A 25954-nucleotide genomic window follows, 5' to 3' on the forward strand; every position below is an offset into this window, starting at 1 on the left:
AATAACATCCTCACCAAGGGGGTATAATCTGCCATTACACTCCACTTACAATCCAGTATTGAAAATGCCATTCCTGCTTCTCCTGAACACAGTGGAGAATGAGATTAATTCTTAGCAATCTGGTCTAGTGGAAGGTGTCCCTGCCCACAGCAGGGGGATTGGAACTGGATAATCTTTAAGATCCCTTCCAACCCGAACCATTCTACGGTTCTATGATTAACAAATAGTTAATCCTACATGGAGTAATCAAACATGGAGTTCTACGGACAGTTTTGGCCTATCTGGCACTCCATGATTCCCCAAAAATTTTCTGGGGAGGGTGTATTCCTGGAGAGAACACTGCAACCACCCCAGCACTATTTGAAAATGTACTACAAGATGCAGGTAATGCCTGCACTGGGGCATGTGACTGAGGCAGGGGTGCTGCCCATCTGGGGAGATGAAGCAGCAGACAGGTACAGCTCCAGCCCTGGGGAAGCCAACCCAGGGAATCCTGTGGCATCACCTTTGGTAATGTGTAACCAAACCAGCACCACTGGCTGTGCTGCTTCGTGCATAGGAGTATCACAGGTGTCATGGTATACCACCGATATACCTGTAAAAGATATCGTGGCTGATTCAAACCAGGCAGTGACCGGTGGATTTGACCTTCTGGCACGCTGTTTAAACCCGGTGCACTTTTCTGTTGTGTTTTGTACTGTCTCCTCAGCCTGCTTTTAGAAAGAACTTTTAAGCGTACTTCTTAAATTATATTTTACATTTATTACCAGGCAGAAGCGTAAAGTTGAGACATTTTAAAATAAAATGTTTGCATTTAAATTAAAGCTGTTGCTGCTGCATGTGTTTCTTGCCCCTTCCCCATATGGGCCCAGTAACCCCCTCGCAGTGGGCCCAGCACTCCCTGGCCTCAACTGGTTCCAGCATCCCCTCTGAACTTGTTCCAGCGTCTGTCCACCCTGGCCCCCTCCCAGTATTTGCTCTGCATTGGTCCCAGTACCCACCCCCAGCCTGCACTGGTCCCAGTATCCATCCTAAACAGGTCCAGGCACCCACCCTGCTCTGAACTGGTCCCAGTATCCTCGCTTGGCCCCAACTGGGCCCAGTATTCCCCTGAACTGGGCCCAGTATTCCCCTGAACCTGGAACTGCTCCCGGGGTTCCTCCGGGCCTGGCCCGTTATCCATCCCGGCCTGTCCCAGCCTCGCTCCCGGCACCAGGGGGAGCCAGGCCGCGGCGGGGGGGGGGCGTGGTCTGAGCCCGGGGGCGTGGCCTGAGCCCGGGGGCGTGGCCTGATCCAGGGGGCGTGGCCTTATGCCGGCCGCGCGGCGCCACGCTGGCTTCCCATTGGCGGAGGCGAGAGGCTGCCCGCCAATGACCGCCGGCCTGGGGGCGTGGCTGTGGCGCTGACGGAAGTGACGAACGCTGTGGGGGGCGGGGTGGGCGCGAGCCGCCGGATGCGTTGGGGCTGCGCCGGCGGTGGGAGATGCGCAGAATAAAACAATGGCGCCTAAGTAGCGAAATAAGAACCCAGCTCGTCCGCCCGAGGCGTGGCCCCCGCCCCCACCTGATCGCTGTAAAGCACTGTGTGAACAAGAATTGGTTTTAGTTTTTCGTTGTTGTTGTTTTTGTTTTCTTTCCCCCGGCCGTGCAGGATGAGCGCCGTGGCTGAGGAAGTTAAGGCAGAAGATGGCAAAGCAGAGCCTGAGAAAAAACTCTTTTACTGCGAAGTGAGTGGGTGTCTGTGGTGGGTTTTCAGCCCGGGCAGGCTGAGGAAGGTGTGCGGGGACTGTGAGCCGCGCTCCCGGCCGTGGGGAGCTGAGCCAGGCGTGGTGGGCAGACCTGGAAGCGAGAGGGGCTGTAACGTGGGGGATAACGTGGCCGCTCCCTGGAAGAGCTGGATTCGGTGAATTCAGGCCGTTCCTGAGCAGTCACGGGTGCGGTGAATGGTTCTCAATTGCAGCCTTTCCAGTCTCTGCTGGGTGTTTCTGACAGGCGGCCGCAAAGGCTCATTTATCTCTACAAGCTGCAGCTCCGGGTCAGAACGTGTTAAATTTGTCAGTCCTGTAGTGTTTCTGTAGCGCTGCATGCTTTTCTGGCTCATTCAAGTTCTGCGACAACGCATAAAGGAAACAGACAACACTAGCATGCATTAGTCGCTGCTCTTTTAAAAGCTAAAGATAGTAAGAAATTTTTGTACATCTGTATCGCCTTCTGTTAATTATCAGTGCAATGCAATGGTGTATGCGTGTCTGTGGATCTCAGTGAAATGCATGTGTCTTCCTCCATTGCTTTTCGGATCCCTTTAACGTAGCTGTGAATGATCAATGAACGGAGATGCAGTTTTTCTAGGGCGTAATTTTGCCTCTGTTCCTTTCTAGTTTCTGCACGACCATCCCTTTTTGCTGGCTTTCCAGCTTGGAGGACTTTAGAAAACTAAGAATTCAGAAAGTGCTGGTAGCAGAGAAGGGGGAGGCTCATAAAACCTTCTTACCACCTGATTTATTTAAACATGTGTTTAAGTATTGTTTGAACAGGTTTGCATACTATTTCTGGACATTTTAGTGGTAAGCTGTTCTCCTAAAATTCATGCGAACTGTACTGTTTGAGCCAAAGAAGACCTTGAGAATTACACGATTACACTGTAGGAACGGATGCATTTCATATTTATAATTCACCAACTGCAGAATATTCGTAGCATAACTGAAGATGTGCTTTCAATTTTTCTCTTTCAGGTTTGTAACATTTACTGTATGTGCGCTATAAGTCTTCAGTCACACTACCGTGGTGCAAAGCACAGGAAGGTAAACTTTTTCCATGTTAAATATAAATGCAGATTTAATCTTAAATCCAGGACTCTTGCAATTTCAGTACTTGATTTCACACAGCTTCAAGTGCTTATCTAACTTACTTGTAATAAAATTTGTAGATTTGTAACAGTAACTTGCTTAAAATATTCCAAGAAAAAGATGAGGTGGTAATCTCTCAACTCTGCTTTGTTCAGCATGTAACTTGAAACATCAGCCGTACCTAAAGGTAAATGTGTGCTAATTGTGAAATTAACATTTGAATGACACGAGAGCCACAAGTGATGAAAGAATTCAACTTTCTGTTTTCAAATGTAGTTGGTAAAAATACTGTTCTGTCTTCCAAGTCTATGTAACTCACCTGTACTTTGAATAAAATGAGTTTACTCTTTACTTTGATAGTAACACCAGTTCTGATTTCCTGAAGGAGTTACGTAGACTTAACTACCAAGTCTGACACTTGTGTTGGTTTGAAGCAACGTAATAGCTGCTCCCTGGTTTAAGCATAAAACAAGCAAAGGCATTAAATAGTTAGGCACCCTCCTGTGAGGGTGTATTAAGAGATGAGGCCTTTACAAATGCTCAGTGACCGAACCTTTGGCTGTTGATTGGCTGATGATTTTGTTTAAAATTCCTACACATTCTCAGTCTGTAAAGGTGAGACATAACTCAGTTGTCTGTACTCCTGTGCTGCCATCAGATTGTGTTGTGGAACTGAAGAGCCTGCTTTGATGTTTTCTTACTGTAATGACACTTTATTCTTCCTGGAACATTACTCACTAACAGCTAAACTGCCTTTCTCAAGCGATGGTGTGCCCTCTTCTTTTTTTTTTTGGGAATGAGGCGATAGCATCTCCCCATCTCTTTGCTATTGAGACAGATGAATAGTATTCTGTTACCTGTTTGCTGATCACTTTAATAGCATTGATTCTTATTTGAGTCAGCGGCTCTACCTTCTCCAGCCCCATTTTTTTCCTTCACAGGAATGAGTCGTCTTGCTCCCCGTTGATCGAGTAGAAATATCGAGTAGAAGTACCGCTGTATTTTTCATGCCCTACCAAATGTTCCTGCTGATGTAAAGAATTCCTTTGCTTTTGTGGTTGTTTCTTTTTTTTTTCTTATTAGCTAACCTTCTTAGCAATCTAATTGTTGCTGGTTTTCCCTTAAAAAGTAGAAAACCCAGCATTTATTTTCTTAGAAAATCTGCATATAGTTTTCCTTCTGTTTCATGCTTGGATGTTTGCTGGGCTAAATCTCTCAGATTCTTGTGTCAGTGAAGTCTTTGAGCTGAAAGTGAACAAGAGTAGGACTGGTTGAAAACTGGATTTTTGTTAGGTATGGAGTTGTAGTCAGTCACACAGCTGCATTGCTGTAGTAGTAACTCTCCAAGCTCACATCATCATTCTTTTCAGTTATCTCCAATTTCTTTCTTTAAATTATGAAATCTATTGTGTGCTTTGGTGGAAAAAAAATGAGAGCTCGTATAGATTGAGGGTTTTGTACCACTAGGTTTGGAATAACTATAAAAGTCCTGAGCCTGTGTTTCTTTCTAATGCAGGGTAGATGTAGATAGTGAATAGCTCTTAGTTTGTTCCTTACTGGAGGAGTTCCTTTTCAAAATAATACCAAAGGATGTCCTGACAACACAACAAAATGAAGAGAAGGCAGTAGTTCTTTTCCTAAACTACAGTGCTAGCCTGACCAATCCATCAGCCATTTTTTATTACTTCAGTCAGATTGCCTTTTTTCTATCAGTTGTCCATTTGTTTTTAAAATGGTGTTGTTGAAGATAGTCTGTACTTGTCTGCCACTAGAAAGTGTTTCAAAAATGCAAGAAAAAACTGTTCATCTGAAGGACAGTCATTAAGAAACTTTAAGAAACAAATGTAAACATGTGCTACGTATATTAAATGATTCTCATTTCATTGGCCTGCATTTCCTATAGCTGTGCAAAGTAAAATGTGTTATTTTGAATAGCTGCAGTAGTAAGGCTTAGCTATCTGACAGATTTGTAGGAATACTTCAGTAACCTTCAGTGTACATGGCTATTTTATCTCTTTTTTTTTTTCCACTTGGGTTATTCTGGGGTTTGAATTGGTACATAAGGTATTTATTTAGGTTGTTTCTACATACCTTTGTTTTATCTCTTAATTTTTTCTAGTGTTGTTAGTTCATTAGGCCAGACCCTTGTCAAACAGGTGCTGATGGCCAAAAGATTGTGTGGCTGGGGTGATCACAGTACAAGTGATCTTGTGTGTATCTTGTGCATTGAGTGCTGTGTGACCTCTGTGTAGTAGCATCATGATGGGGTTTTGTGGCTTCATTGCACAACAGACATTAATGGGATGGGGAGTTGTAGAAAGTGAATTAACCAAAATATTCATAGATATGTGTATAATTCTTGGCTCTGAAAATTTGAGTTGGATGGTATTGGATACTTTGAAAAGCAGTTCAATTTTAGTTTTAGCCATTATAGTAAAATGTTTAGAAAACATTTATATGCATTTACTAATGCTTTTAATTTAACCAAGCCTGTGAGAGTAGTGGGGGATATCATGCATGAAAGATGGGTTTGTTTGGCCTTTTTGTATTTTTCCACAGCTGAGGAAAAATTAGGTTTTTGGGGACAATGGTCTCCAAATAAAATACACCTGTGGTGTATATACCTGGAATATGGTGGTATATTATATAATTTATACTGTATTTGTAAGTATGCATTAGTTTTATAGCTCAGTTTGCTAGGGAAATACTAGAGTGGAACATCTTTTTTCCATGTGTTTTGATCAGCCCTTTGCAGGTATGCCATCAGCAGAACGTTGCCTGTTTTGTGAACTGTGTGTGGAACACAGATGAAGATTGTTCTGGTTCTATCAAAGATTCAAGTTTCCTTGCCCTTCCTTCAAGTCTGGAGTTAGATAGGTAGAAGTGCCTGCCATGTCCCAAAAGGAGAAAAGTCTGTATTCCAGACCCTACAGGTTCATTAGAAACAAGGAATGTTCAAATCTGCGAAGAGAGCTGTTAGCCTTTGTCTTCATCATTTCAGTGTTCTCATTTCTTCAGTCTCTTACCCCTGATTGTTGTGCATCAGAACCTGTGGTTGAAATACTTGATGTGCGGGCAGCTTTTCTGTCCTTTCTGTGGCAGTAAAATCAACCATTGCTGTTTAAACATTTCAGTCATACATATTTGTGTTGATACTTGGAATGCTAACGTAACTAGTTATGGGAAAATTACCTTCCTGTTGGATTGTTTATATTTGGTCCCAAAAAGCATGCCATTGTGTTCTGCAGCATATCTTCATGATCCAGAGAAACTTTAATTGTGGAGATTTCTTTTAAAGGGAAAAACCAAACTGAAGACAAACAAAACCCCAAAACTTGATTCGCTTATTATGAGCTTGAAGAATTAAAATAAGTAGAATTTCCATGCATATCCTTGAATATCTAACTGACATATTTAAAGATTGTATATGTTTAAGAAAAACTAAATTATGTTCATATAATACTTAACTATGCACTTGAAACTGTTCTGTTAAATAATTTGTGAACTTAAGTTGTGTGGGCAAATACTTTATGCAGTAGCTCGTACATACTACCATGTGCATGGTAGGTTTGAACCCTTAAAACCAGTAGTTTTTGAGTTTTGGCTTCTCAAAGTTAGACACTTTGCCAAAAGTTACTCTAACTTTTCACAGTCTTAGCTCAAAAACAGCTGTTGTAATCCCTGAACCAGAACAGAGAATTAAGTTTCTTACCTAATGTGTGAGAATCTTAATTCCTGATCTAGTAGCAGGGATCACGAGTAAAATGGACCTTTTCGCTTCAGTTGTGAGACTGCATTTCTAATATTAACAAAAGCAGTAAACCAGGTGCAGTCAAAGATGATTGTCTGAAAATAGGAGGAAATTCTCTTTGAGCAGCAGCTCACAGTTGTTAATGTTTTCTGTGCTTGTCTGGTAAACTTGGTATTAGCAGCTGTTTGTTGTAAAACTGGAGAATGAGTAACAAAAGCACTTGGAACAGTTATAACTATGAGGAACATTGTGTCTGTATTTGTAAGCTTCTGAAATTCTGCTGAATTTATACAAAATCATCCACTGCCTATGGCAATACCAGGACTTAGGTAACTTCTTTATTTTATAACTGCCATGAAAAGTACAGCTACTTGGCTTCTCAGACAGTTAACAATAGTATCAGTCTTGCTTCCTGTTGAATTGCCACACCCGTGTCCAGCGTCTCTTCCTTGCCACTGAATATTGGCAATACAGCACTTCATGGACTGCTCTGGACAGACAGCTGCTGTAGTGGTAGAATGATCACACTTATTGTTCCATTCTTGTAAATGACAAGTTTGTGTTTACTTGCCAGAAAATTGTCAAAATGAGTCAGGATTGCTTTAGCTATTAAACTGAAGTTTAAGTTCCTTTTTTCTTTAGATTCTGCCAAAAACGCAATCATCTGTTCTGGATTCAGCCAATGAAAGACACTTTTCCTGTTCTTCATTATATGAATGATCTTTCCTGAGATTTGGCTAGCCTTAAGGTTTAACCAAATCCACTTAAAATGGTGGGGGAGCTGCTTTTAGTTAGTTTTTCCTTTCGGGGTAAGTTTTTTTTTTTTTTTTTTTTTTTTTTTTGGTTGTTGGAACTGCACCTTCTGAAAGCTTAGGAGCTGTAATCATACTTCAGGTTTTCCTGGCATCCTTCAGATGTGTTTCAAGCAATAATCATCCCTTAAAACTTCACTAAATAACAGGGCTTTCTTGAAAGTAACCTTGTGTTAAGTGTAAGTACAGCTTTGTCAGTACTTCCAGCTTTTGCAGACAATCATAAAGGCTCTGATTTTTCCTGTTTGACAATGGAAACTTTGGCCTATAATGCAATTCATCTGCAAAGGCTTCTCTGGAAGTGCTGGGTTTTTCCTTTGAATGATGCAGCACATTAATTTATTTTTCTTATTCTATTTTGGGATGACTTGCATCTTCATAATTAAAGCAAGAGAAAGCCCTGAGACGCAGGACTCTCTATTGTAAGTATAATACTTTTTTCTTCCAGCCTCCTAGGATAGATATTGCTTGGGGATTTACTGTTTTGTTGCTTTTCTAATAGTCCAGGTATTTGCATTTGCCAATTTATATTTCTCTGTGTTTCTCTGTATATACTGAGATTTGTCTAGTGAACTGCTGAGCAAAGAATTGTTTTAGAGTATTAAACCTTACTTACACCTTTTCACATATATATCTGTCTAGTGGAGGGATGTATAGTCAGTGTTTTAGTTTCTCACCTTCTCAGGCTAAACTGTCTCCCACTTGTCTGTCAGCTTGATGCACTCACTGCTCAGCTTCAGACAGAATGCTAAGAAGCTAAATCAGCTGGCTAACACAGCACTGTTGCAGATGCAGCTCTACCAGTGCTGAAGCCACTTGGCTGCATCACAGGAATGTTCTGCCTCTCTTTATTGTTGTGGACTTGGAGGAGCAAAGATGTATTTGAGGTGAATTCAGTTGTTGGGGTATCTTTTCCCCCAGAAACTGAGAGTGTGAATCCAGACTGTCAATGAAATTAAGAGTTGTGGAGAAAATTTGGAAATGTGGTGTATACCTAACTCCCAGTGGAAACGAAAATCTTGTTGTAAAGCTACTTATGATGACATAAGAAAGCAGAGGCATAAGCAGATGGGGGAATGCTGATAAAAATCAGTGAGATTATTAAAAACCAAAATGGTTATAGTCACACAAGAAACAAGCCTTTCACTTCTACTTTATCTTCTTAGCCTGTTCTCCCAAGAAACAAGGCTTACGTTCCACCTTTATCATCTGTTCCCCAGTGTCTTTTGAACCTCTCAGCCTTTTTGAACCAAGTTGATCAGAGGTGCCTGAAAATACACATCTGCACAGTGAAGAGTGATGTGTCAGTCTGAGGGAAGTGCTGCAGGCTGAGCTCACCACTTACTGGACCTTGAAGAATCAACACACAAGAAAGATCTGGGAAAATGCTGATCAGAGGCCCTTTCCTAAGCAACTGGGCTTCATGAGCTACTCTCAGGGTTTGTGCTGATAAGAGAATTAGTGCAAGACATGTCATTCAAGTGTGAGAACAGTTATGAGATTTTGCCTCAGCAGCCGAGACTGCTGTATGGTAACAAAGATTCCTGACGGAATTTGAAGAGTTGTGAAAACTTACAAGTCTTCTTAAAGTCCAATGGATTCAAGTGCTACAAAATTGTATTTTCATCTCAGCAGCAAGAACAGATTTGTGTGGCTCTGGTCAAGGGCTTTAAGTGGAAAACACTTGCTACAGATTTCGTGGAATTTCATGTCAGAAATGATCTTTAAAAGTAATATTAAGTATTCAAAATCATAAAATCTGGTTTTGGAGGAATAATGTATGGGATGCATGTGGCAGAAAGCGTGACTTGAATAAGAGGCCAGAAGTTGTGGCAGCAGGACTGTGAAGAGAGTGGTGCAGTGCAGGAGCCTGTTGCAAAGATCTATGGCTGTAGATAACAGTGCTGCATGTACTACAGTCTCTGTGTTCCATGGAGAATTAAGAATTAATCCATGGGTTAAGAATGTGTGCATGCTACAATTACTGTATCTTTGGAAATGTCATGACTTGGAATCTTTCAACTGGGATTTGTTCTGCAGAATAAGAAGTCAAAATAACGGATTATTAAAGTGAAGAATTTAGAAGCTTTGTAAGCAAGTTAGTTGTGACTTCTGGAGGAGTCTCAGCATCACAGGGTACCACATGTCAGAAGCATTGCAAGATATGCTTTTATCCAGAAAGTTCTCTGCCTCAGGAATCATTTTGAAATTTTCAGAAACTTCTAATAAAGATTATGATTAATACTACTGATGTCTCCTTTATTCTGCTTTGTCTGTTGCACTCTGCTTCACTGAAGATCAATATGTGGAAGGTTTATTTGCAAGCTACCGGTGGGGTTTATTTGTCCAAAGAGGCTGAAATTTGGTCTGATGAAATTTATTTGTATGTTTCAGTTGTGTTGCTTTGGATTTTTTTACAAGTAGAAAAGCTTTCTTATTAAGTAACTTTTCAGAGGTGTTGGGAACTAAAATGCAGAATTATAGAGTCAATATGTATGCAGAACTGTTTGAACTCTCCCGTGGACATATTACCAATTATATAAATAATTCTCCTTCAAGGTCAGGCAGATCCAGTAAATTCATTGTGCTCTGTCACTTATACAAAAGAATAATTATGGATTTGTCTAGCCTTTATTTTTTCATTTTAAATAGCTGTTTTTTTTTTTTTTTACTGTTTGTAGACCTGTGAGGTAAGCATGAACAAAAATTATTAAATTCAGTAATAAAATTTTGTGAATGAGCATGGAAAGTATGGATGTTCTTAAATTGGGTGCACTGTGTAAATTAGATGTATGCATCTAATTTTATTTCAGGATATAAATTAATGAAATACTTTTGTTATTGTTACTGGATCTGCAATCTTGTTCTAATGTTCATGCTATCAAATGTTCCTGTGAGATTGAAATGTGACAGCGTGTTCACAGAGCTGGAGTTCAAAGAACCAGGAAAAAAAATGTTATGAAAGTGAAGGATGAGTTTTCTTGGAAATAATTCGGGATGTTACCTGACAAGTATCTGAAATGTGCACTGTCTAAAAAGAAGGTACTTCAGAGGATGAGGCTTGACATATTTAGAATGTTTTACACCAACATTTGCATTTTCTTCCTTGCTGCAGAATTAAAAAAAGTTCTTTTGTCAGTAGGTAGAACACCTCCCTTGTAAACCAAATACCTGCCATTCGTAAACCAAAATTTCAAAAGACAAAGTATTTGGATTCTGAGTGTTTCCGAGTAGGAAATGCCATGTATCCTTTCTGAACCCGCCAGAAGTTACTTCTTAATCCAGAAGTGGTGAGTGTATGTAGCCTGTGTGACTGTACAACCATGTTGACTGTGAAGTCAGTTAAGTGAGGAAATGCCTCTGATTCCACATGTTTGTTTTTGGAGAAGTTCCACTTCCTGTAAGAAAGGTGACTTTCTTCATCACATTACTGTGTGAGTTTCCATATGGCAAAACTATCCACAAGCTATTTTTGTGGTAATGACAGAACTGGATTGTTTTGGGTTGGGGTTTTTTTTTTCCCCTCTTCAGCAGTTCAGAGAAAAGCAACATAATGAAAGATGTGGAAATAGAAGATGCTGAAGTTCTGAGACTTTACTAAGAATTTTAAGTCAAAGCACACCTGAGTACATACATTTCAGTAATGTGATTCCTTTGTACAGTCATGTAATTGGACAGATGGAATACTTCTTTCAGCTCTTTTTTAAGGCAGTTGCCCATGTGTTCAGGGATAAGGAGTGGAGGGGAATGAACATTGCTGCTTTTTTTTTTTTTTTTTTTTTTTTCCGTGGGGTCTACTGGCCAAAATAGAAAAGTTTTGAAAGATTTTTGCTTTGAGCAAGTGGCACTAAATGATGGGGCAATGCAAATATACACATGGGCAAGCATTTACTGGGCAGTATCAAAATGCAGTGGTTTACAACTGTTAGCTCGGGCAAGAGGCATAATATAGAGTATGAGCCCTGTTAAAGCCCTTTATGGGCTACTTAGCTTTATTGGTGAAATTAATATGGCACAGAGGAGTGGATTGATGAATTTTTTTTTTTTTACAGCCTGTGGAATTTTTCTTGCATTACTGTATGATGCATAGGTAGCTTGTCCTGCTATTACAGCAATACAAATGAAAACTGTAATAAGGGATGTTGTATGTTCTTAGCTGCTGGATCTACTAATCTGCATCTATATCCTTCAACTTAAAACCTGTAAATTGCACCATGAGTAAAGAAAGCTTCATTATGGTTATTCTGTAAAACACGGGGAGTCAAGGAGAGGAATCCAGTCTGAAGATAAGCTGCAGTTATTAAACAACACTGATGACAAGTTCTTCTCCAGTGAAGGCACAAATGTGGTGGATTCTGCCTTGTGTTCACCAATGATAACCTTACCAGAATCCTGATCAGCATTCCAGCTTAATATTTTAAGAAATTGATATGTTTTAACATGTCCCTCCATGCACAGTGTCTGTTAAACATGGATAAGGATGTGGGTTTTGGGTGTATAACTACTGCTGAGTCTTCAAAGGAAAAGCATGAAAGTTCTATTCTGACTTACAGACTAGAAGAGAAAATGTTTCAGAAGCCATAATAATAGAAGTATAAGATGGAACACTATTTCAACACCCTTATTGCTTTTCTCTTGGGGAACTACTCAATGTGGTGGAATCTGGTGTCTTTGTGCATTTCCCTTTTGTACTCAAAAGGGAATGTGTGGTACTGAGCTCGGGACATCCTTGTTGCTGCTAAGTAGCTGAATTGACAGTGTCTGAAACTGCCCTTCTGTTTTGAAACATGGCTGTTACGTTTCTGGCAGTCATTAAGAATGTGTGTGCATTACAAACACATATACAGATGTTTCTTTGTTCTCCACCTTTTGTATGTTCAGCACTCTGTGATTGAAAGGAAGAGGATTTTTGGGGATTTGTTTTTTTTGGTTTTTTTTTTTTTTTTTTTTTTTTTTTTTTTTTTTGGTTCATGTACATAGCTACTATTTGGAATATAGTTCTTAATAAATAAAATAATCAGGTGGAAGAGATTTCCTGAGACTGATTAGGTGATTTCCTAACTTCCTGATTGAAGCAGGACTACAGCCAGTGCTGGATTATCACTTGCTTGCTGAATCCTTGAACATCTTCACAGGCAGAGAGTCTGCTACCTCTGTTAATCAGTCTGTAGTTGTTCCTGTTCAGAGAGGAATTTTATCCTAATATCTAATCTTTGCACCTGAAGGATCTCTTTCTGGCTGCTACTTTTTAATGCTTTTGTTGCATTCCCACAGGGCTGGACATTTTGTAGCTGCTGTTCAGTTATCCATGCTATTATGTCTCCTCTTCGTCTCCACCAGTCTAAAGAAGTCCAGCTCACAATCCCTTTCTCATAAATTATTTGCTCTGGATTGTTGTGGTAGCCATTTTGCTGGGCCCCCTCTGCTTTCTCTACATCTCCCTTGAACTGAGCAGGGGTGATAGTAGTCATCCTTACAAGTCCCAGATAATGGGGGATAAGATATTCTGCAATGAGCTGCCTGTGCAGTATCTCAGTGTTCCCAAGGTCCCACTCAGCTGAAGCTGTGGCATCAGTTGTATCCCCTAAAGTACTGTTGTCTGTGAAATGTCTGAGGGTGTTCTATGAATGCCACCATCAGTAACTAATCTGTTTGGGGATGCATCATTCCAGGATGCTCTGGAATTTGCTCTTTGGGTGATTCTGCTGCTTACTGGACACCAGGAGACTGATTTGTAGATTGTTTCCCTTTGATCCTAGCAAATCAGCTGATTTTCAGCTCATTGATCAGTCTGGTATGCTTTAGAGAAAATACTGTTTTGGTTTGGTTTTGAGATGCTTAAGAAATATATTATTGATAACATTACAAAGCCATCTGGCTAGTAAGTGTGAATTAAATGTTAGCCTGGAAACCTGCTGTTGCTGAATGGGAGAGTCTTCAAGATCAAAACTGCTTTGTTAAACATCTGTCGGCAGCAACGGTCTTTACTTAATGTGTTTTCTTTATTTTAATTAAAAAAATTTCAATCCCCCAATCTGCTACTATTGGTGATAGCAGCAGCTATGACTTGATTTTTAGCTTGACCATAATGGTAAACTCTAACCGTGTTAAGGCAGAATGTGCTGAGAACTGCTTCTGGTGCAATTCTCTGTAAATTCACTTTGTTACTGGAAGTAAACTAAGTAAAGCACTTTTTCACATATGGCTATTCATATCATATAGCATTTCGCCATGTTGTCTGCACATGCTGCACCCGGAATCTTAACTTCAGCTTCAGACACTAATTGAACAATTCTGATGTTAAGTAATTGTTGTACTTGCAAAATGCCTGGGGATCTTCTTGCTACCAGATACTTTGAAGCTTTTAAATGAAAAATATGCATAATTTATTTCAAGGAATCAAGGGACGTATGCTTTCCCATACCCCTTCCTTATGTGAATACTGGAGAGTTGTTTGCAAAATGTTTGTAACCTTGATTTTATTTGATTTCCAGCTTTGATACCTATCTCTTAATTCCCTGTCTTATCCAGAAAGAGGAAAAAAAATTATGTGTGCAACATGTTGTGTTTGCCATGACTGCAGAAGAGTTTTTTACTTCAAAATTAGGAATTATGTGTGCAAATAACTAATAATTTAACTTTCACTTTTCCCATCAAATGAGTATCAATATATCACCTTATTTTAATCTTGATTGTTGTGACTTACAAAATATTGACAACGTCATTAAAGCACAGTGGTTTATGTATCTATGGATTTGAGGGAGAGAGGGGCAAGGGAGAAATTACAACAGGAGTGTAAGTGCACACCTTAACATTCACTTTGAAGCTCTGAGTGGTTAGGAATAGATACACACCCCTTTGTAAAAGAGGATGTAGTTTAATGACTATATTAATTGTGTCTGGGACTGTGATTAGGATCTGAATGTTTAGACCAGAAGCTTTTGTTGGATACGTGGAACAGTGATTGTTGAACATGATACTGAATAGTTAAAATAATTAAAATAAGTATCCAATATGAAAAGCACTTAAATAAGCATTGAATATTCTGGTTTCTGTAATATTTGTGTGTTTGGTATTTTGTGTTGATGGAGAAGGGGAGTGGAATGGGAGACTTAGAGCAATGAAGTTAAAAAAAGAAAACTATCAATACTGAGCCTATATTTAACTGCAGAATGAAGATAACTGTTCAGTTCGTAATATGTTTCAAATATCTACTAAGTACTTAATAAAAGCAAATGAGAAGAAGTAAACTGACTGTCAAACTCTTATCCTAGGTTCTTCAGCTCTAATCCAAGTTCCGATGAAGTACCGAGTGCTCAGACCAGGTAGCTGGATATAAATGGTGCCCTTTTCAGATGCAACTTTGAAATCAGTGATTTTATTTCAATGGTGACTAAAGCAGGTGTTTTTATTATGGTCTGAAGCAATGCAAGCTGCCAGACAGTTGAACCATTGCTTTTCTTCTGTGCACTGGTTAATTTATGTAAAAAAAGATCTTAGGAGAATATGAAGTTAAAAGTATTTTTACAGAAAGTCTTTCAAACTTGAGGCATAGACATAGTTTCGGTCTTAGTGGTTACCCGTCAATATTGTAGTGAATCTAGCTAGTATTTTTTTAGTTGGTGAAGTTTTCAATAAAAAAATTTGCAGCATGCTCAGAGTACAATGAAGTATGACAAACCGAAGGCATATGAACCAAGAACAGCATGGGTTGTTCGCTGCTATGATACTAAGACAAGAGTATTTAGTTGTATGTTAGGAAACAAGAAGAAAATGGCCATTACCTTTACAAGACCATTAACTTTTTTCTGCGTGCATCTTTCCATATTAAGTCCAAAAGATCAAGTGCCTTTGTCCATCAGCTTGGGAATAACCAGCTCACACTGAGCTGCTGCACAGGAGCACAAATGCATCTGTTTAAGTGTTGATAAAAGTCTGTGGAGATGAATTAGGTGGTACCAGCTTGTTACATGTTGACTCTGTCACGTGCTACTGCTGCATGTCACCTCAGGTGAAAAAAAACCCCAGCCATAACATAGAAGGATTTTAAGACTGAACTTTTGGTGAAAGTGGGCCGTATTGTTGCTGTAGCAGGAGGTGTCCCACAAGGTATTTTGTAGCACTGTTTTTCATCTAAATGCAACTTACTGGAGTTTTTCTTTGTGTGCAGTTCTGGAGTTTGACTTGATGGCACACAGGCCCATTTCTAATGTCATGAATATTTAAGAATGAATATGGAATTCCCTCTTCTTGTGAAGTTGTGGTTGGGTTTTTTTTAGCCATAACCTGACATGCTAGTGGGAAAGAATACAGTAACAGTTCTATGATTTTGGTATTTCTACTTGTTTGCTCTGATTTGAAGAAACTAGCAGTTTTAATTACTCTTATGTAATTTATTGGTCAGTTACATGTAATTAGGTAGATGAGTTCTAGTTCTGCACTTTTTTTTTGCAGATTGAAAATACATTTTTTAATCCTTTGGCACGGTCTTTTATAATGCCCAACAATTGAATACATTTAATGTCTCTTTGAGATTGTTTTGCAGGCATATTTGGCTGAACTCTGCAGGTGTTCTAAGCTGAGCAGGAATGCTATAGAAGTATTTTAGGCAGAGCAAAAACCAGGCTATTAAAACTCAGCGAGGAGCAAGATAGAGCCCTGGCTGAAACACTGCTAGTTCAGACTCAGGAATATACTGACTGTGTCTGTGCAGCCTTTGGGCTGCCCAGAGCTCAAAAGTATTTGCTGTATTAGTGAAGATTGTGTTCTTTGTTAGCTTTAAGGCAGTACATAATTCTTGACAGGAAGTCCCAGAATGCTGTATGAGTGTTAGGGTTTTAAGGAGAGGAGGAGGTTGGTGGCTTTTCTTTTTTTCATGAGAACTGACACAGTCATGTTCATGCTATGTATGTGAACTTGGTATCTTTCCTCAGTAAACCAAATTGTGTTAGAGGCCTTGTTTTCTTATTTGATTCTTTTCTTGAAGACATTAAATCCTTTTGTATAAAATTGCTATGGAAAAGAAAGTGTTAGACTTTTTCTGTGGGGGACTGACATCTTGCCTGTTTTCCTTATGCATTACAGAGTGCAAATGAATTTTGTCACCTTTAAAGTCTCCCATTAGAAACTCCTTTAAAATCATAGACAAACTATATAATGTGTAATGTCTCTTTATGTGTATTTTTTACTTCAGTGAAGAGATCATTCAGAGGGTACATAACCTGTCTGAAGGATTTTATGAATGATCCCAGAAGAGAAGAGCCTTTAATTGGTATGGTTTTTTGTTTTATAAATTGTATGCCTTTGAATTTGTTACCAATTTGCTTTCTTTTGAAATAAAAGGTGGGATTTTAGTTACTGTTTCATTTTCTGTAAATGTATTTAATAACTTACCTATTTCATACCATTTTAATTTTAGTTTATTGCACTGGGTATTACAAAGGCCTCCTTAACTGTTAACTTGTTCCTGAAAGAGCCATCTAAGTAAAGAAGCTTTTTCCAGATCACAGAATGGTTGAGGTTGGGAGGGGCCTATGCTGCTCTTAACCCCTGCTCAAGTCCCAGAGGAGGTTGTCTAGGACCATGTCTAGATGGCTTTTGAAAATCTCCAGGGTAAAAAACTACAGTCTCTCAGGGGAATTGTTCCAGTGCTCAATCACCCATGCAGTCAGAATGTGTTTCCTGATATTCAGTCAGTATCTCCTGCTTCAGTTGTGCCATTGCCTCCTGTCCTGGCACTGGGCACCACTGAAAACAGCTCCCTCTTTGCGCCCTCACTTCAAGTATTTATACACAGTGATGAGATCTCTTCAGGCTGAACAGTTCCAGCTTTTTCAGCCTTTTCTCATAGAAGAGATGCTCTAGTACCATTGTCATTTTCACGGCCCTTCGTATGCCCATGTGTCTTGTACTGTGCAGTCCAGAACTTGACACGGCACTCCAGGAATGACCCTACTGGCGCTGAGTGGAGCCTGCTGTGAGCACTTCTCCTTGTGTGGCCCAGGGTACCGTCAGCCTTTGCTGGCTCATCTTCAGCTTGGTGTCCACTAGGTCTTTTCCTGCCAATGTGCTTCCTGGCTAGCCAGCCCCCAGCATGTCCTGGTGCCTGGGCTTGTTCTTCTCTGGATGCAGGGCTTGGCACTTTCCCTTGTTGATCTGCCTGAGCTTCCTGTCAGCCCAGCTCCAGCCACTCAGGGTCCCTCTGGATGGCAGCACAACCCTGTGGTGTATCTGCATCCCTCCCAGTTATGTGTCATCATCAGCCTTGCTGAGATTATGCTCTGCATCATCATCCAGACCATTAATGAAGCTTTTGAGCAGGACTGGACCCAGTACTGACTCCTGGAGTCACTGCTACCTTCTGGCCTCCAGCTGGATTTCATGCCACTGGTGACTTGTCATCAGTTGTGGTTCTTTTGGCTGTCCATTTGGTGGGATATACAGATGTTTCTACTTTGTGAGATATTTTTCCTCACTGTCCTTGGCTGTACTGGAAGTAGTGAGATTAATTTTAATGCTCTTTCTAACTGCTAGGTTAGGCAACCATTAGGAGAGAAGCAAGGCTGCTTGTCAGCGGCCTTAGTGTTCCAAGTATGTCATGGTGGCCTAGAGAAATAGGTTCTCTGATGAAGGCCTAAGTAGCAAATTTCCTAGTATTAGTAGAAAATTTCTCTGTTTAGTGTATTGTCCTATAGTTACTCCACATAATATATTGCTAGGCTCTTTAATATTAATACTTTACTATCAGCATTTGTAATAGAAAACACTTGGGTTGCAAGAACACTTTTAGTTCATTTGGTGATAGTTTATTTTCAGAGTTAAGATTTATCAGTATGATACTGTAGCAGGTCTGAGATGGAGTTGAATTTCTTCATAGCAGCCTGTATATTTTGGATTTGTGACTGAAGCAGTTTTAATGACACCCCAGTGGTTTTTCCTGTTGCTGAGCAGTGCACCTGCATCAAGACTATTTTATTATTCTGGGTCCTCACCCCTTGAATAAGCTGGGGGTGGGCAAGAGACTGGGAAGTGGCACATCCAGGACAGTTGACCCAAACTGGCGCAAAGGATATTCTGTACCACATAATTTTATGCTCAGTAATCACAGTTGAGGTAAAGAAAGAAAAAAAGGGGGGAAGCAGGGTTTAACTTCCAAGGTAGCTGTTCAGAGGCTGTGGGTGGGTATTGGTCTGCTTGTGGGGAAGTGAGCGATGGATTTTTGCATGTTGGTTGGTTTTGGGGTTTTTTTACCTCTCTTTCCTTAACTTATTAAACTGTCTTTAAGTCCATGAGTTTTGTTGCTTTTGTTCTTCCTGTGTTCTCCCCACCCTCCTGAGGGGTGTGGATGTGAATGAGCAAGCAGCTATGTGGTTCTTGGCTGCTGGCTGGGATCCACCCATCACAAATACAGAGTACTGGAAATTATGACATAAGGGAACAGCTGCAGGATTTTCCTACTTGTTTTAAACTGCTTTTAAATTTATTGTGTTCAAGCTTTTCAGAATGAAACTTTTCATGCTAGGTAAGAAGCCTCAAACTTGAAGGTTTCTGAATACTTTAAAGGGATTGTCTCAGTAATTTCTAGGAAAAATGAAGAATATACCTATTTTCATTCTTGTGATTCTTAAAAGTTTAGGGAACATTTTCAGATTTTGAAAGATTCAGTTTTGTGAAGTGAATAATGTCCTTCCTACATCTGCTTTTACTCGGATACTGTCCAAATTATGTTTGACTAAGTATTTTAAATGCAGTTTTTAAATCTAGACATTTGTAGGGCATTTTCTATTCTCATTCTCTTTCTTAGTTTCTTGAAAAAATGTCCCAGACATTGATGGGCTTTGAAATCTGCCATAGATGGTGTATTTCCTTTCAGAATAAAATATTGGAAAGAGATAAATTTAGCTGATGGGGTAATAAGTCCAAATAAGTGTTGAAGTGATCCTGAAGGAGTGTCAAATTCTGAAAATTGAGTAATTTCATATATTTACTTTGAATTTGATGAGCAGCATTGAAAAGAATACATTTGTTTCAGTAGTCTGTAGTAAAATAGAGATATTTGTAACTCTTGCACTTACAGGTTTAGAACATGTGGTTGAAATCAGATTTGAAGGAAGAAGAGAGCCACGTTACGAATGCAAGCTGTGTGGGTGTAATTCAGAGGTGGCACCTATGATAGAACATCTTAGTGGATATAAACACAGAAGAGAATACATTGTGAGTAATTTTGATGCATTTTGATCAAAATTTCTTTATGATACTCCCCTTTTATTTTTTTTCCAAATAATTAGATCATTTGAAGTTTAAACCCCCATGTGATAAATTGCCAGTACTTGTGTAGTTGACTCTCTCTGGGTCAGGCCAGCATGAAGAGCTCTGATGCTGTGGGCTGTTGAGGCAGTGAAGGCCAGGGCTGCCTGTCTGTTTCAGCTCCAAAGTCTGTTCCTAAGTGTTTAGACTGCTTTCAGGATCAGGTTCCAAAAACAATGCGATTCTTTTTTTATTCCCCAGCATGTCCATAGCATTGCTGGATTTGGTACAGAGGGTGCTTCCTTTTGGTAGCAAGCTTTGCATGGATACCATACTTTGTTTTGAAGACTACTTTAGTAACTCTGAAATTTGATATGTCGCAGAGAAGAAATTAGTTCATAATATTCAAATCAATGTTTACCTATCTTTTGGAAGCTTGTCCAGAAGATGAAATGTGTAAATTTTTTAATGTTGTGATAAATTTTGATACTATCCTTTTCAAGCTGTTTTTTTTACAGTCCAAAGAATTTCCAGATAAAATGAGGAGAAAACCAACAGATGTGAAAGAATGCAAAGTCTCATTTTTCAGACGGATAGCGGGAGAACTAGAGAAGAGTGAAGGATTAAAAATGTATCAGGTAATTGGAAGTAAATGTTAAGTATCTGTTAATGTGTCTTTTATTAGTGCATTTATGTTTATTAGAGTAAATTTTAGAAGTACTGCTGGCAAAATCTGTTACATTTTCTGTGTGTTTCTAGGAAGTGTAGTAGTGAGTTGAATTAAGGCTTACTTTTAGGTTGCCCTGAAAGATCCAGGGAAAAGAACAGTAGTATCGGAATTAATCTGAAAAAAGCCAAAGCTTTATATTTTTAAGGTTTTAGATGTTTTAAATTGAAAATTGTTCAGTCTGAATTCAGTGATTTGGAAATTTTATTACTTTTAACTTCAATAATTTTTAATTTTTGCAACTTAAATTTTCTCAAATTTAAGCAATTTTTTTTCTCAAATTTCATTTATATTTACAGGAGTCTTTATCTGTGTGCAAGGAATTTCATTTAATTCAATTTAACTATGTTGGCATAAATAAAAGTACTTGTTGCTTTCCTAAAGGCAGTTGCAGTAGAAACTGTTATTACGAAATTTTAGTCAGAAAGTCTAATATGAAACTTTTTATATTTTTAGATGGAAGGTTATACAAGACCAGCTACCTCATGTAAGTCTGTGAATTTCTTGAATATAGTAGTTTTGATATAATGGCTATTTGGCCTAATTACTAGTTGAACTCTAAGGGTTTGACTGATGTAAAACATTCAACTTATAATACCACAAAATGTTTCAGAGATTTTTATGGCTTTTGTGATTTTGAAGTGATGAAAGAAGGAAATTGCCATACTTCCAGTCTTCCTTAGCTTTTTTAACTTCTTGGTTCTGGAGGTATTTATGATAACTGTAGTAATTTGGTCATCAAGGAAAGTAAAAAGATATGGAAAAGTGGTACTTGATGGTTTTCACTGCATAAGCTGAGAAAAGTCTCCTCCACCTCATTTCCATCATCAGAAGACTTACATGCTGAATCACTGGTGAAAGTGGAAATTACCATTCTTTAGCAAATCTATTGGAACAAGTGATGGAAACCAAACCCACAAACGTAAACCCAACATCTTCCCTCCTCCAGTGTCTGAATTAGATCTTTTGTTACTGTAGGTGTGGTAGATACTTAATGATGCCAATCTGGAGGAATACCTCCTTGCTACCTTTTGACCTTAGTGTTAATATCAGAAGGAAGGTGGGTTTGATTGAAGTGGGTGAAGGTTGCATAGATCAACAGAATTTGTCAGCGTGAATCCTGCTGTAGGAGCCTACCAGGGGCAGTGCTTTTTTTTTTTCCTTCTTTTTTTTTCCTTCTTTTTATTGATCATTGGTGGCTTCTGCGGCTTGTACTGCTGAATGTTGATCTGCAAAACAAGCTGGCAGAAATCTTTTTGATTTCTGTGTCTCTTGTAAAGAAGAGGGAATGTCACCCTGGTAATTAGCTGAGTAATTCTCAGTTCAGAGTAAACTGACATCAGTCAAGTCAGCAGACTTCTGTAGAAGTGGAAGACATGGTTAAATATCAGTCTGGAACATCAGATCATATCCTGTCCAATAGGATATGAACTCTGAAAAAATGGACAAGAGGGAAGTTACCTGCAAAAGCGTTGTGCCTTTCAATATAAAGGTTTGCTCTGGTTAGGTGATAAGGTCATCATCAAGTGAATTCCAAATAAAAACCCCTCTGGTTATTTAGAAGAAAATCATGGTTACTGGGTTAGCAGCAGTAAGTAACTTCAGACTAGATCATGTTGGCAAATGTCAAAACTCTCTTCTGACAGTGAGAATGAGTTTGGGGATATAATTAAGAAAGGCCACTAGTACACAGGTATGAGTGTGCAAGTGACTAAACAGACACTAACAGCTTCATCAGCATGTGTTAACCGTGTTAATGGGAACTGGTTAACATGGCAACACACTTCTTTTGGCCTTGTCTTGGAGGGCCAAAGATGTCACTTGTCCAGAGAACTATTACATGTCCTGTTGCATATCCTGGAACACAATGCTTAAGAAATGGTAAGTTATGTACCATGCAGTAGCTGGTTCTCTGAAGCATAGTTACAGTTTTAGACTGCCTTGTTTTGCTGAGCTTTCCTTCCCTCCCTCCTCATGCTTATACACTGATAGAGATGAGATGATCAGACATTCCAACCCATATAACTTCTTGTTGGAAATTTAGCTATTGTATGTGCAGCTGTTAGGTTCACTTGGAAAAAACCCACATGCAGACCTTGTACCTTTTTTTCATGGAGGAGACAGGCCCACCTCAGTTTATTCCATACAGCCTTCTTGTGTGGGATTCAGCTGCCTGAACAGAGATGCTGTAGGGTACCCTGCAAAGCCCTTAGGGCACAGGTGTCCTACAGACTTTTCAGCAAGGATGCCTGCTGGTTTCTAAATGTGCCATTTGCTGCTGAATCCTCCTCTTTTCTGAAACTGCAGCTACTTCATGGCCAGTAGCTGTTCTGTTTGTGTAATGCTTCTGTTGCAGTAATACAGTGCAAACCTTGTGATGTTGCTAATAGTTCTTTTTCTCATTTTCTAGCCCCATTGAAGAAGAAAACAAGGTGAGAGTACTATCTGCACAGGAGAATCAAAAGAGGTTTTAAAATCTACTTTTTCTGTAGCAAATATCATATGGGGAAATATTTTAAATTACCTTTCCACTGTAATTACTCCTTTTCTGTAAATTGTTCCTTTTTGTCTGTGAGGAAATAGCAGCTATGGCTTTCAAAGTACTGCACTCAAAAAGTAATTGCAATTGAAATTTCAAGCTGCTTCCATTCTATGTGGGATATCATTGGTTGATTAAGTTTTATAAAAAGCTGTTTATATAGGAAGAAAAAAACCCAACTCACCATTATTTTAGTCATCTCCTTTAGCTGATTTGTAAACAAGTTCATCTGCATTACTGGTTTCTTTGAGAGTCAGTCAGAATAAGGACCTTTACAACATATTTAAAATACTGTTATTTCTTAGAGAAAGATATCCAGTATTGGTAAGTAATAAAAATTTGGAAACTGAAATATTTTGAGTAAACTTAATGTTTTAGTGATTTTTAGAATGCATCTTAATACTGTAATTTCTTTCTTTTAAGGTGGGAAGATGATTATAAGCATGAGGTATGTAGAGGCAGTAACTCCACACAAGTGTTCACATACCCACAAGTGTCTCATGTTGTAGCAGTTTCTTTATGCTTGGTTTTAGTTTTTCTGGAAAATGTTTATTCTTTGGCTTTATTTAGTATTTTATTAATATTGTCGCAGAAGCAATTGATCTAATGAGTCAGAGATTTGTGTTCATCACAGCAGAGGGGAAGAGAATACAGTACATTCACCTTAGCTCTCATAAATCCTGTTCAGAGTCACTGAGTCTCAGAGATAGTGTCTCCAGGCCAGGTCTCCCAGCCTGTGGTGCTGTCTCCCCTTCCCTGTTTTGTTCCTCTTCAGTTCAAGACTATTCTATACTGAAAGTTTGGTTTAAATCTTGAGATACATCTAAAGATTTACAGTCCTTTTTTCTAACTCAAAGGTGAAATTCAAAATGATCACTGAAGTATCTGTCCTAATTAGCTCTGGAGACAAACACTTGAGAAGTGCCTTGTTTTTATCTTCATGGCAGAGTTGGTTGTGTGGGCCTCAGGCTGGTCAGGTTCTATGCTAAATGCAGCTGAGCACTTGACTTTTTTAAACATGATTTTGCTCCTGAGTTAGGAAAGGCTGGGAAAGATAGCTTCTGTAGGTGTGTGGCTTAGATGTGAAATGTGTTCTTCCAGGTATTGGAAGGAAAGCAGTTGTGTTTATGTAGCTGCTACCTGTGGAGACCCTGGGGTTAGGGAGACACAAGAAGCTTCCCTCAAAAAGCTGTTGAGACCCCATTGTCTCCTTCCCCTGTTCCTATGTCCCTAAGCCACTCCCTCTCTGTTCCCCAATTGGGCCTGTTCTTTGTCCTGCCCTGAGACCAGGGTCACCCCCTGCCCCTCGGGAGAGAGAAACTGGGAGTCTCCCCATGAGTGTTCCTGGGACCCTGAACATCTAACTGGGCGGCTGAATTAAACATCTGTGGATATTATGCAAAGGACTTTTTTGCTTCCTTACCCTGGACTTTACTAGCAGCCATTCCGGCTGCAACAGCTACCAAACTGATACTGAGGATCTAAGGTTACATGTTTATGGCTCTGACCTAAAATTATATCTTTTCTTTATGTTGACTTTTGTTGTTGGATAAAATATTAAAATGTCTTATTCTGTAGATGATGCAAGATGATGCAACAACTGCTGTAAAATCCAGTCTTTTAAATTTTTTTCCCCTATTCTACAATCCCACAGAACAATCCTGTTCGGAAACAGAAAGCTCTGAAGTTCTTGGTATGTATGTAAAATAATTGTGATGAGAGTTGTGATGTTTCACCAGTACGATGCAGTGAATATTGTTTGAAGGAGCGAGCCTCTGATTTCTGATTGTGAAAAATGCCAATCACTTGGTTTTTAAAATTTTAAAAGTTTAGTAATAATGAAATAGTTATAAAAGTAGTTATAGAATTAGAGTAATAAAAATTTAGAGTTAGGACAATTAAAAGACAATAAAAAGCAAAGAATTACGGAAGTCCGGGTGCTCTCGGGCACTTAAGCCACAATAAGCATCTTTTGTGAACAAAGGAATAACCCTTAAAAACAATACACTGTTGCATATCCATACATACTTACTGGTTATGCATACATTCTATTTAAAATAAGAAACTCTGTTTGGAATATGTCAACTCCTTCTTCTAATCCCCATGGCGTCTTCAAGTCTGAGCAAGGCCTGAAGAAATTAGCTTCTTCTGATAAGAAAACCATAAATTCCTCTTCTCTGGAAGATTTAGGTGTTCCGTACTGTTATCTCGAAGCGAGTATCTCATTCTTTTAAAAAAACCCCCACATACATAGTTTCTGTTTTAACTACAAAACTACATTTACCATACTATTAAAATGTTAATACAGCACTTCTAATCAATATAACATAATACATATAGTATTCAATTTAATATTTGCAAAAAGCCAATCGTAAAATATGCATTTTTCACACTGATCAAACTCATTTGACTGCAACATTAATTTCTATTTTAGTGGACTCTGCCCTCAAAAGTTAGTGCAGCTGTTGCTTAGCTCAGAGCAATTGGCTGGATTAAATGTGGGCTCTTGGCCTTTTCTGTGGATGACTCCCCTTTGCTGAGGAGCCCCCCGACAAGCAGTGTTAATTAGCAGCACTGATGGTGCTCAAGAGCTGCTGGCTGCCCATATCCAATGGGATTGTTGATAATGCTGAGCAAGAAGAGCCAGTCTGGTCTGGCTGCCAGAGAGAGCACAGCTGCTGGTCTTGGAGTGATTGGGGAAGTTTTATCAGTTCTGTTGCTGTTGACAGTGGCATAGTAAGCCTTGGTTTGTCATTTGGATTTATGAAAATACCTGACCATTTGTGTTCACTGTTTTACTCTGTGAAAGTCATGTTCTGTACCTAAGGCAATTAGAAAATTTCATTTGAATTTGAATTGTGTTTATACACCAAAATCAGAAATAGAATGTTTTGAAATGTGTGGTTCATATCTTCCACACTATGGTTACTTGTGACTTCAGAGAGAGAGAAAAAGCAAGTCTAAGGGATAATCAGTAAACGACAGAAAAACTTGGGAGTTAATTGACTTTTATGTACAGGAATCACAGCTATTC

General features: G+C 39.2%; 1 protein-coding gene across 1 annotated transcript; it reads left to right on the forward strand.

The window, feature by feature from the left end:
• Positions 1–1431: 1431 nt before the first annotated feature.
• On the forward strand, positions 1432–24056 carry LOC137476363 (uncharacterized). Its single transcript, XM_068194595.1, has 9 exons — positions 1432–1726; positions 2732–2800; positions 7797–7830; positions 14683–14733; positions 16602–16679; positions 19485–19621; positions 20173–20292; positions 20838–20868; positions 22792–24056. The coding sequence occupies exons 1-9, from the start codon at positions 1652–1654 to the stop codon at positions 22815–22817; spliced, it is 621 nt and encodes a 206-aa protein (XP_068050696.1). The 5' UTR covers positions 1432–1651; the 3' UTR covers positions 22818–24056.
• Positions 24057–25954: the final 1898 nt, after the last annotated feature.

Source organism: Anomalospiza imberbis, chromosome 1 (genome assembly GCF_031753505.1).
Source record: "Anomalospiza imberbis isolate Cuckoo-Finch-1a 21T00152 chromosome 1, ASM3175350v1, whole genome shotgun sequence".
Lineage (NCBI taxonomy): Eukaryota > Metazoa > Chordata > Aves > Passeriformes > Viduidae > Anomalospiza > Anomalospiza imberbis.

Excerpts from the sequence above, each read along its gene's own strand:
- LOC137476363 (XM_068194595.1), top strand. The coding sequence starts at position 1,652 with ATGAGCGCCGTGGCTGAGGAAGTTAAGGCAGAAGATGGCAAAGCAGAG. Across the intron at positions 1,727-2,731 it reads AAAAACTCTTTTACTGCGAA|GTTTGTAACATTTACTGTAT; the intron begins GTGAGTGGGTGT and ends TTTCTCTTTCAG. Across the intron at positions 2,801-7,796 it reads GTGGTGCAAAGCACAGGAAG|CAAGAGAAAGCCCTGAGACG; the intron begins GTAAACTTTTTC and ends TCATAATTAAAG.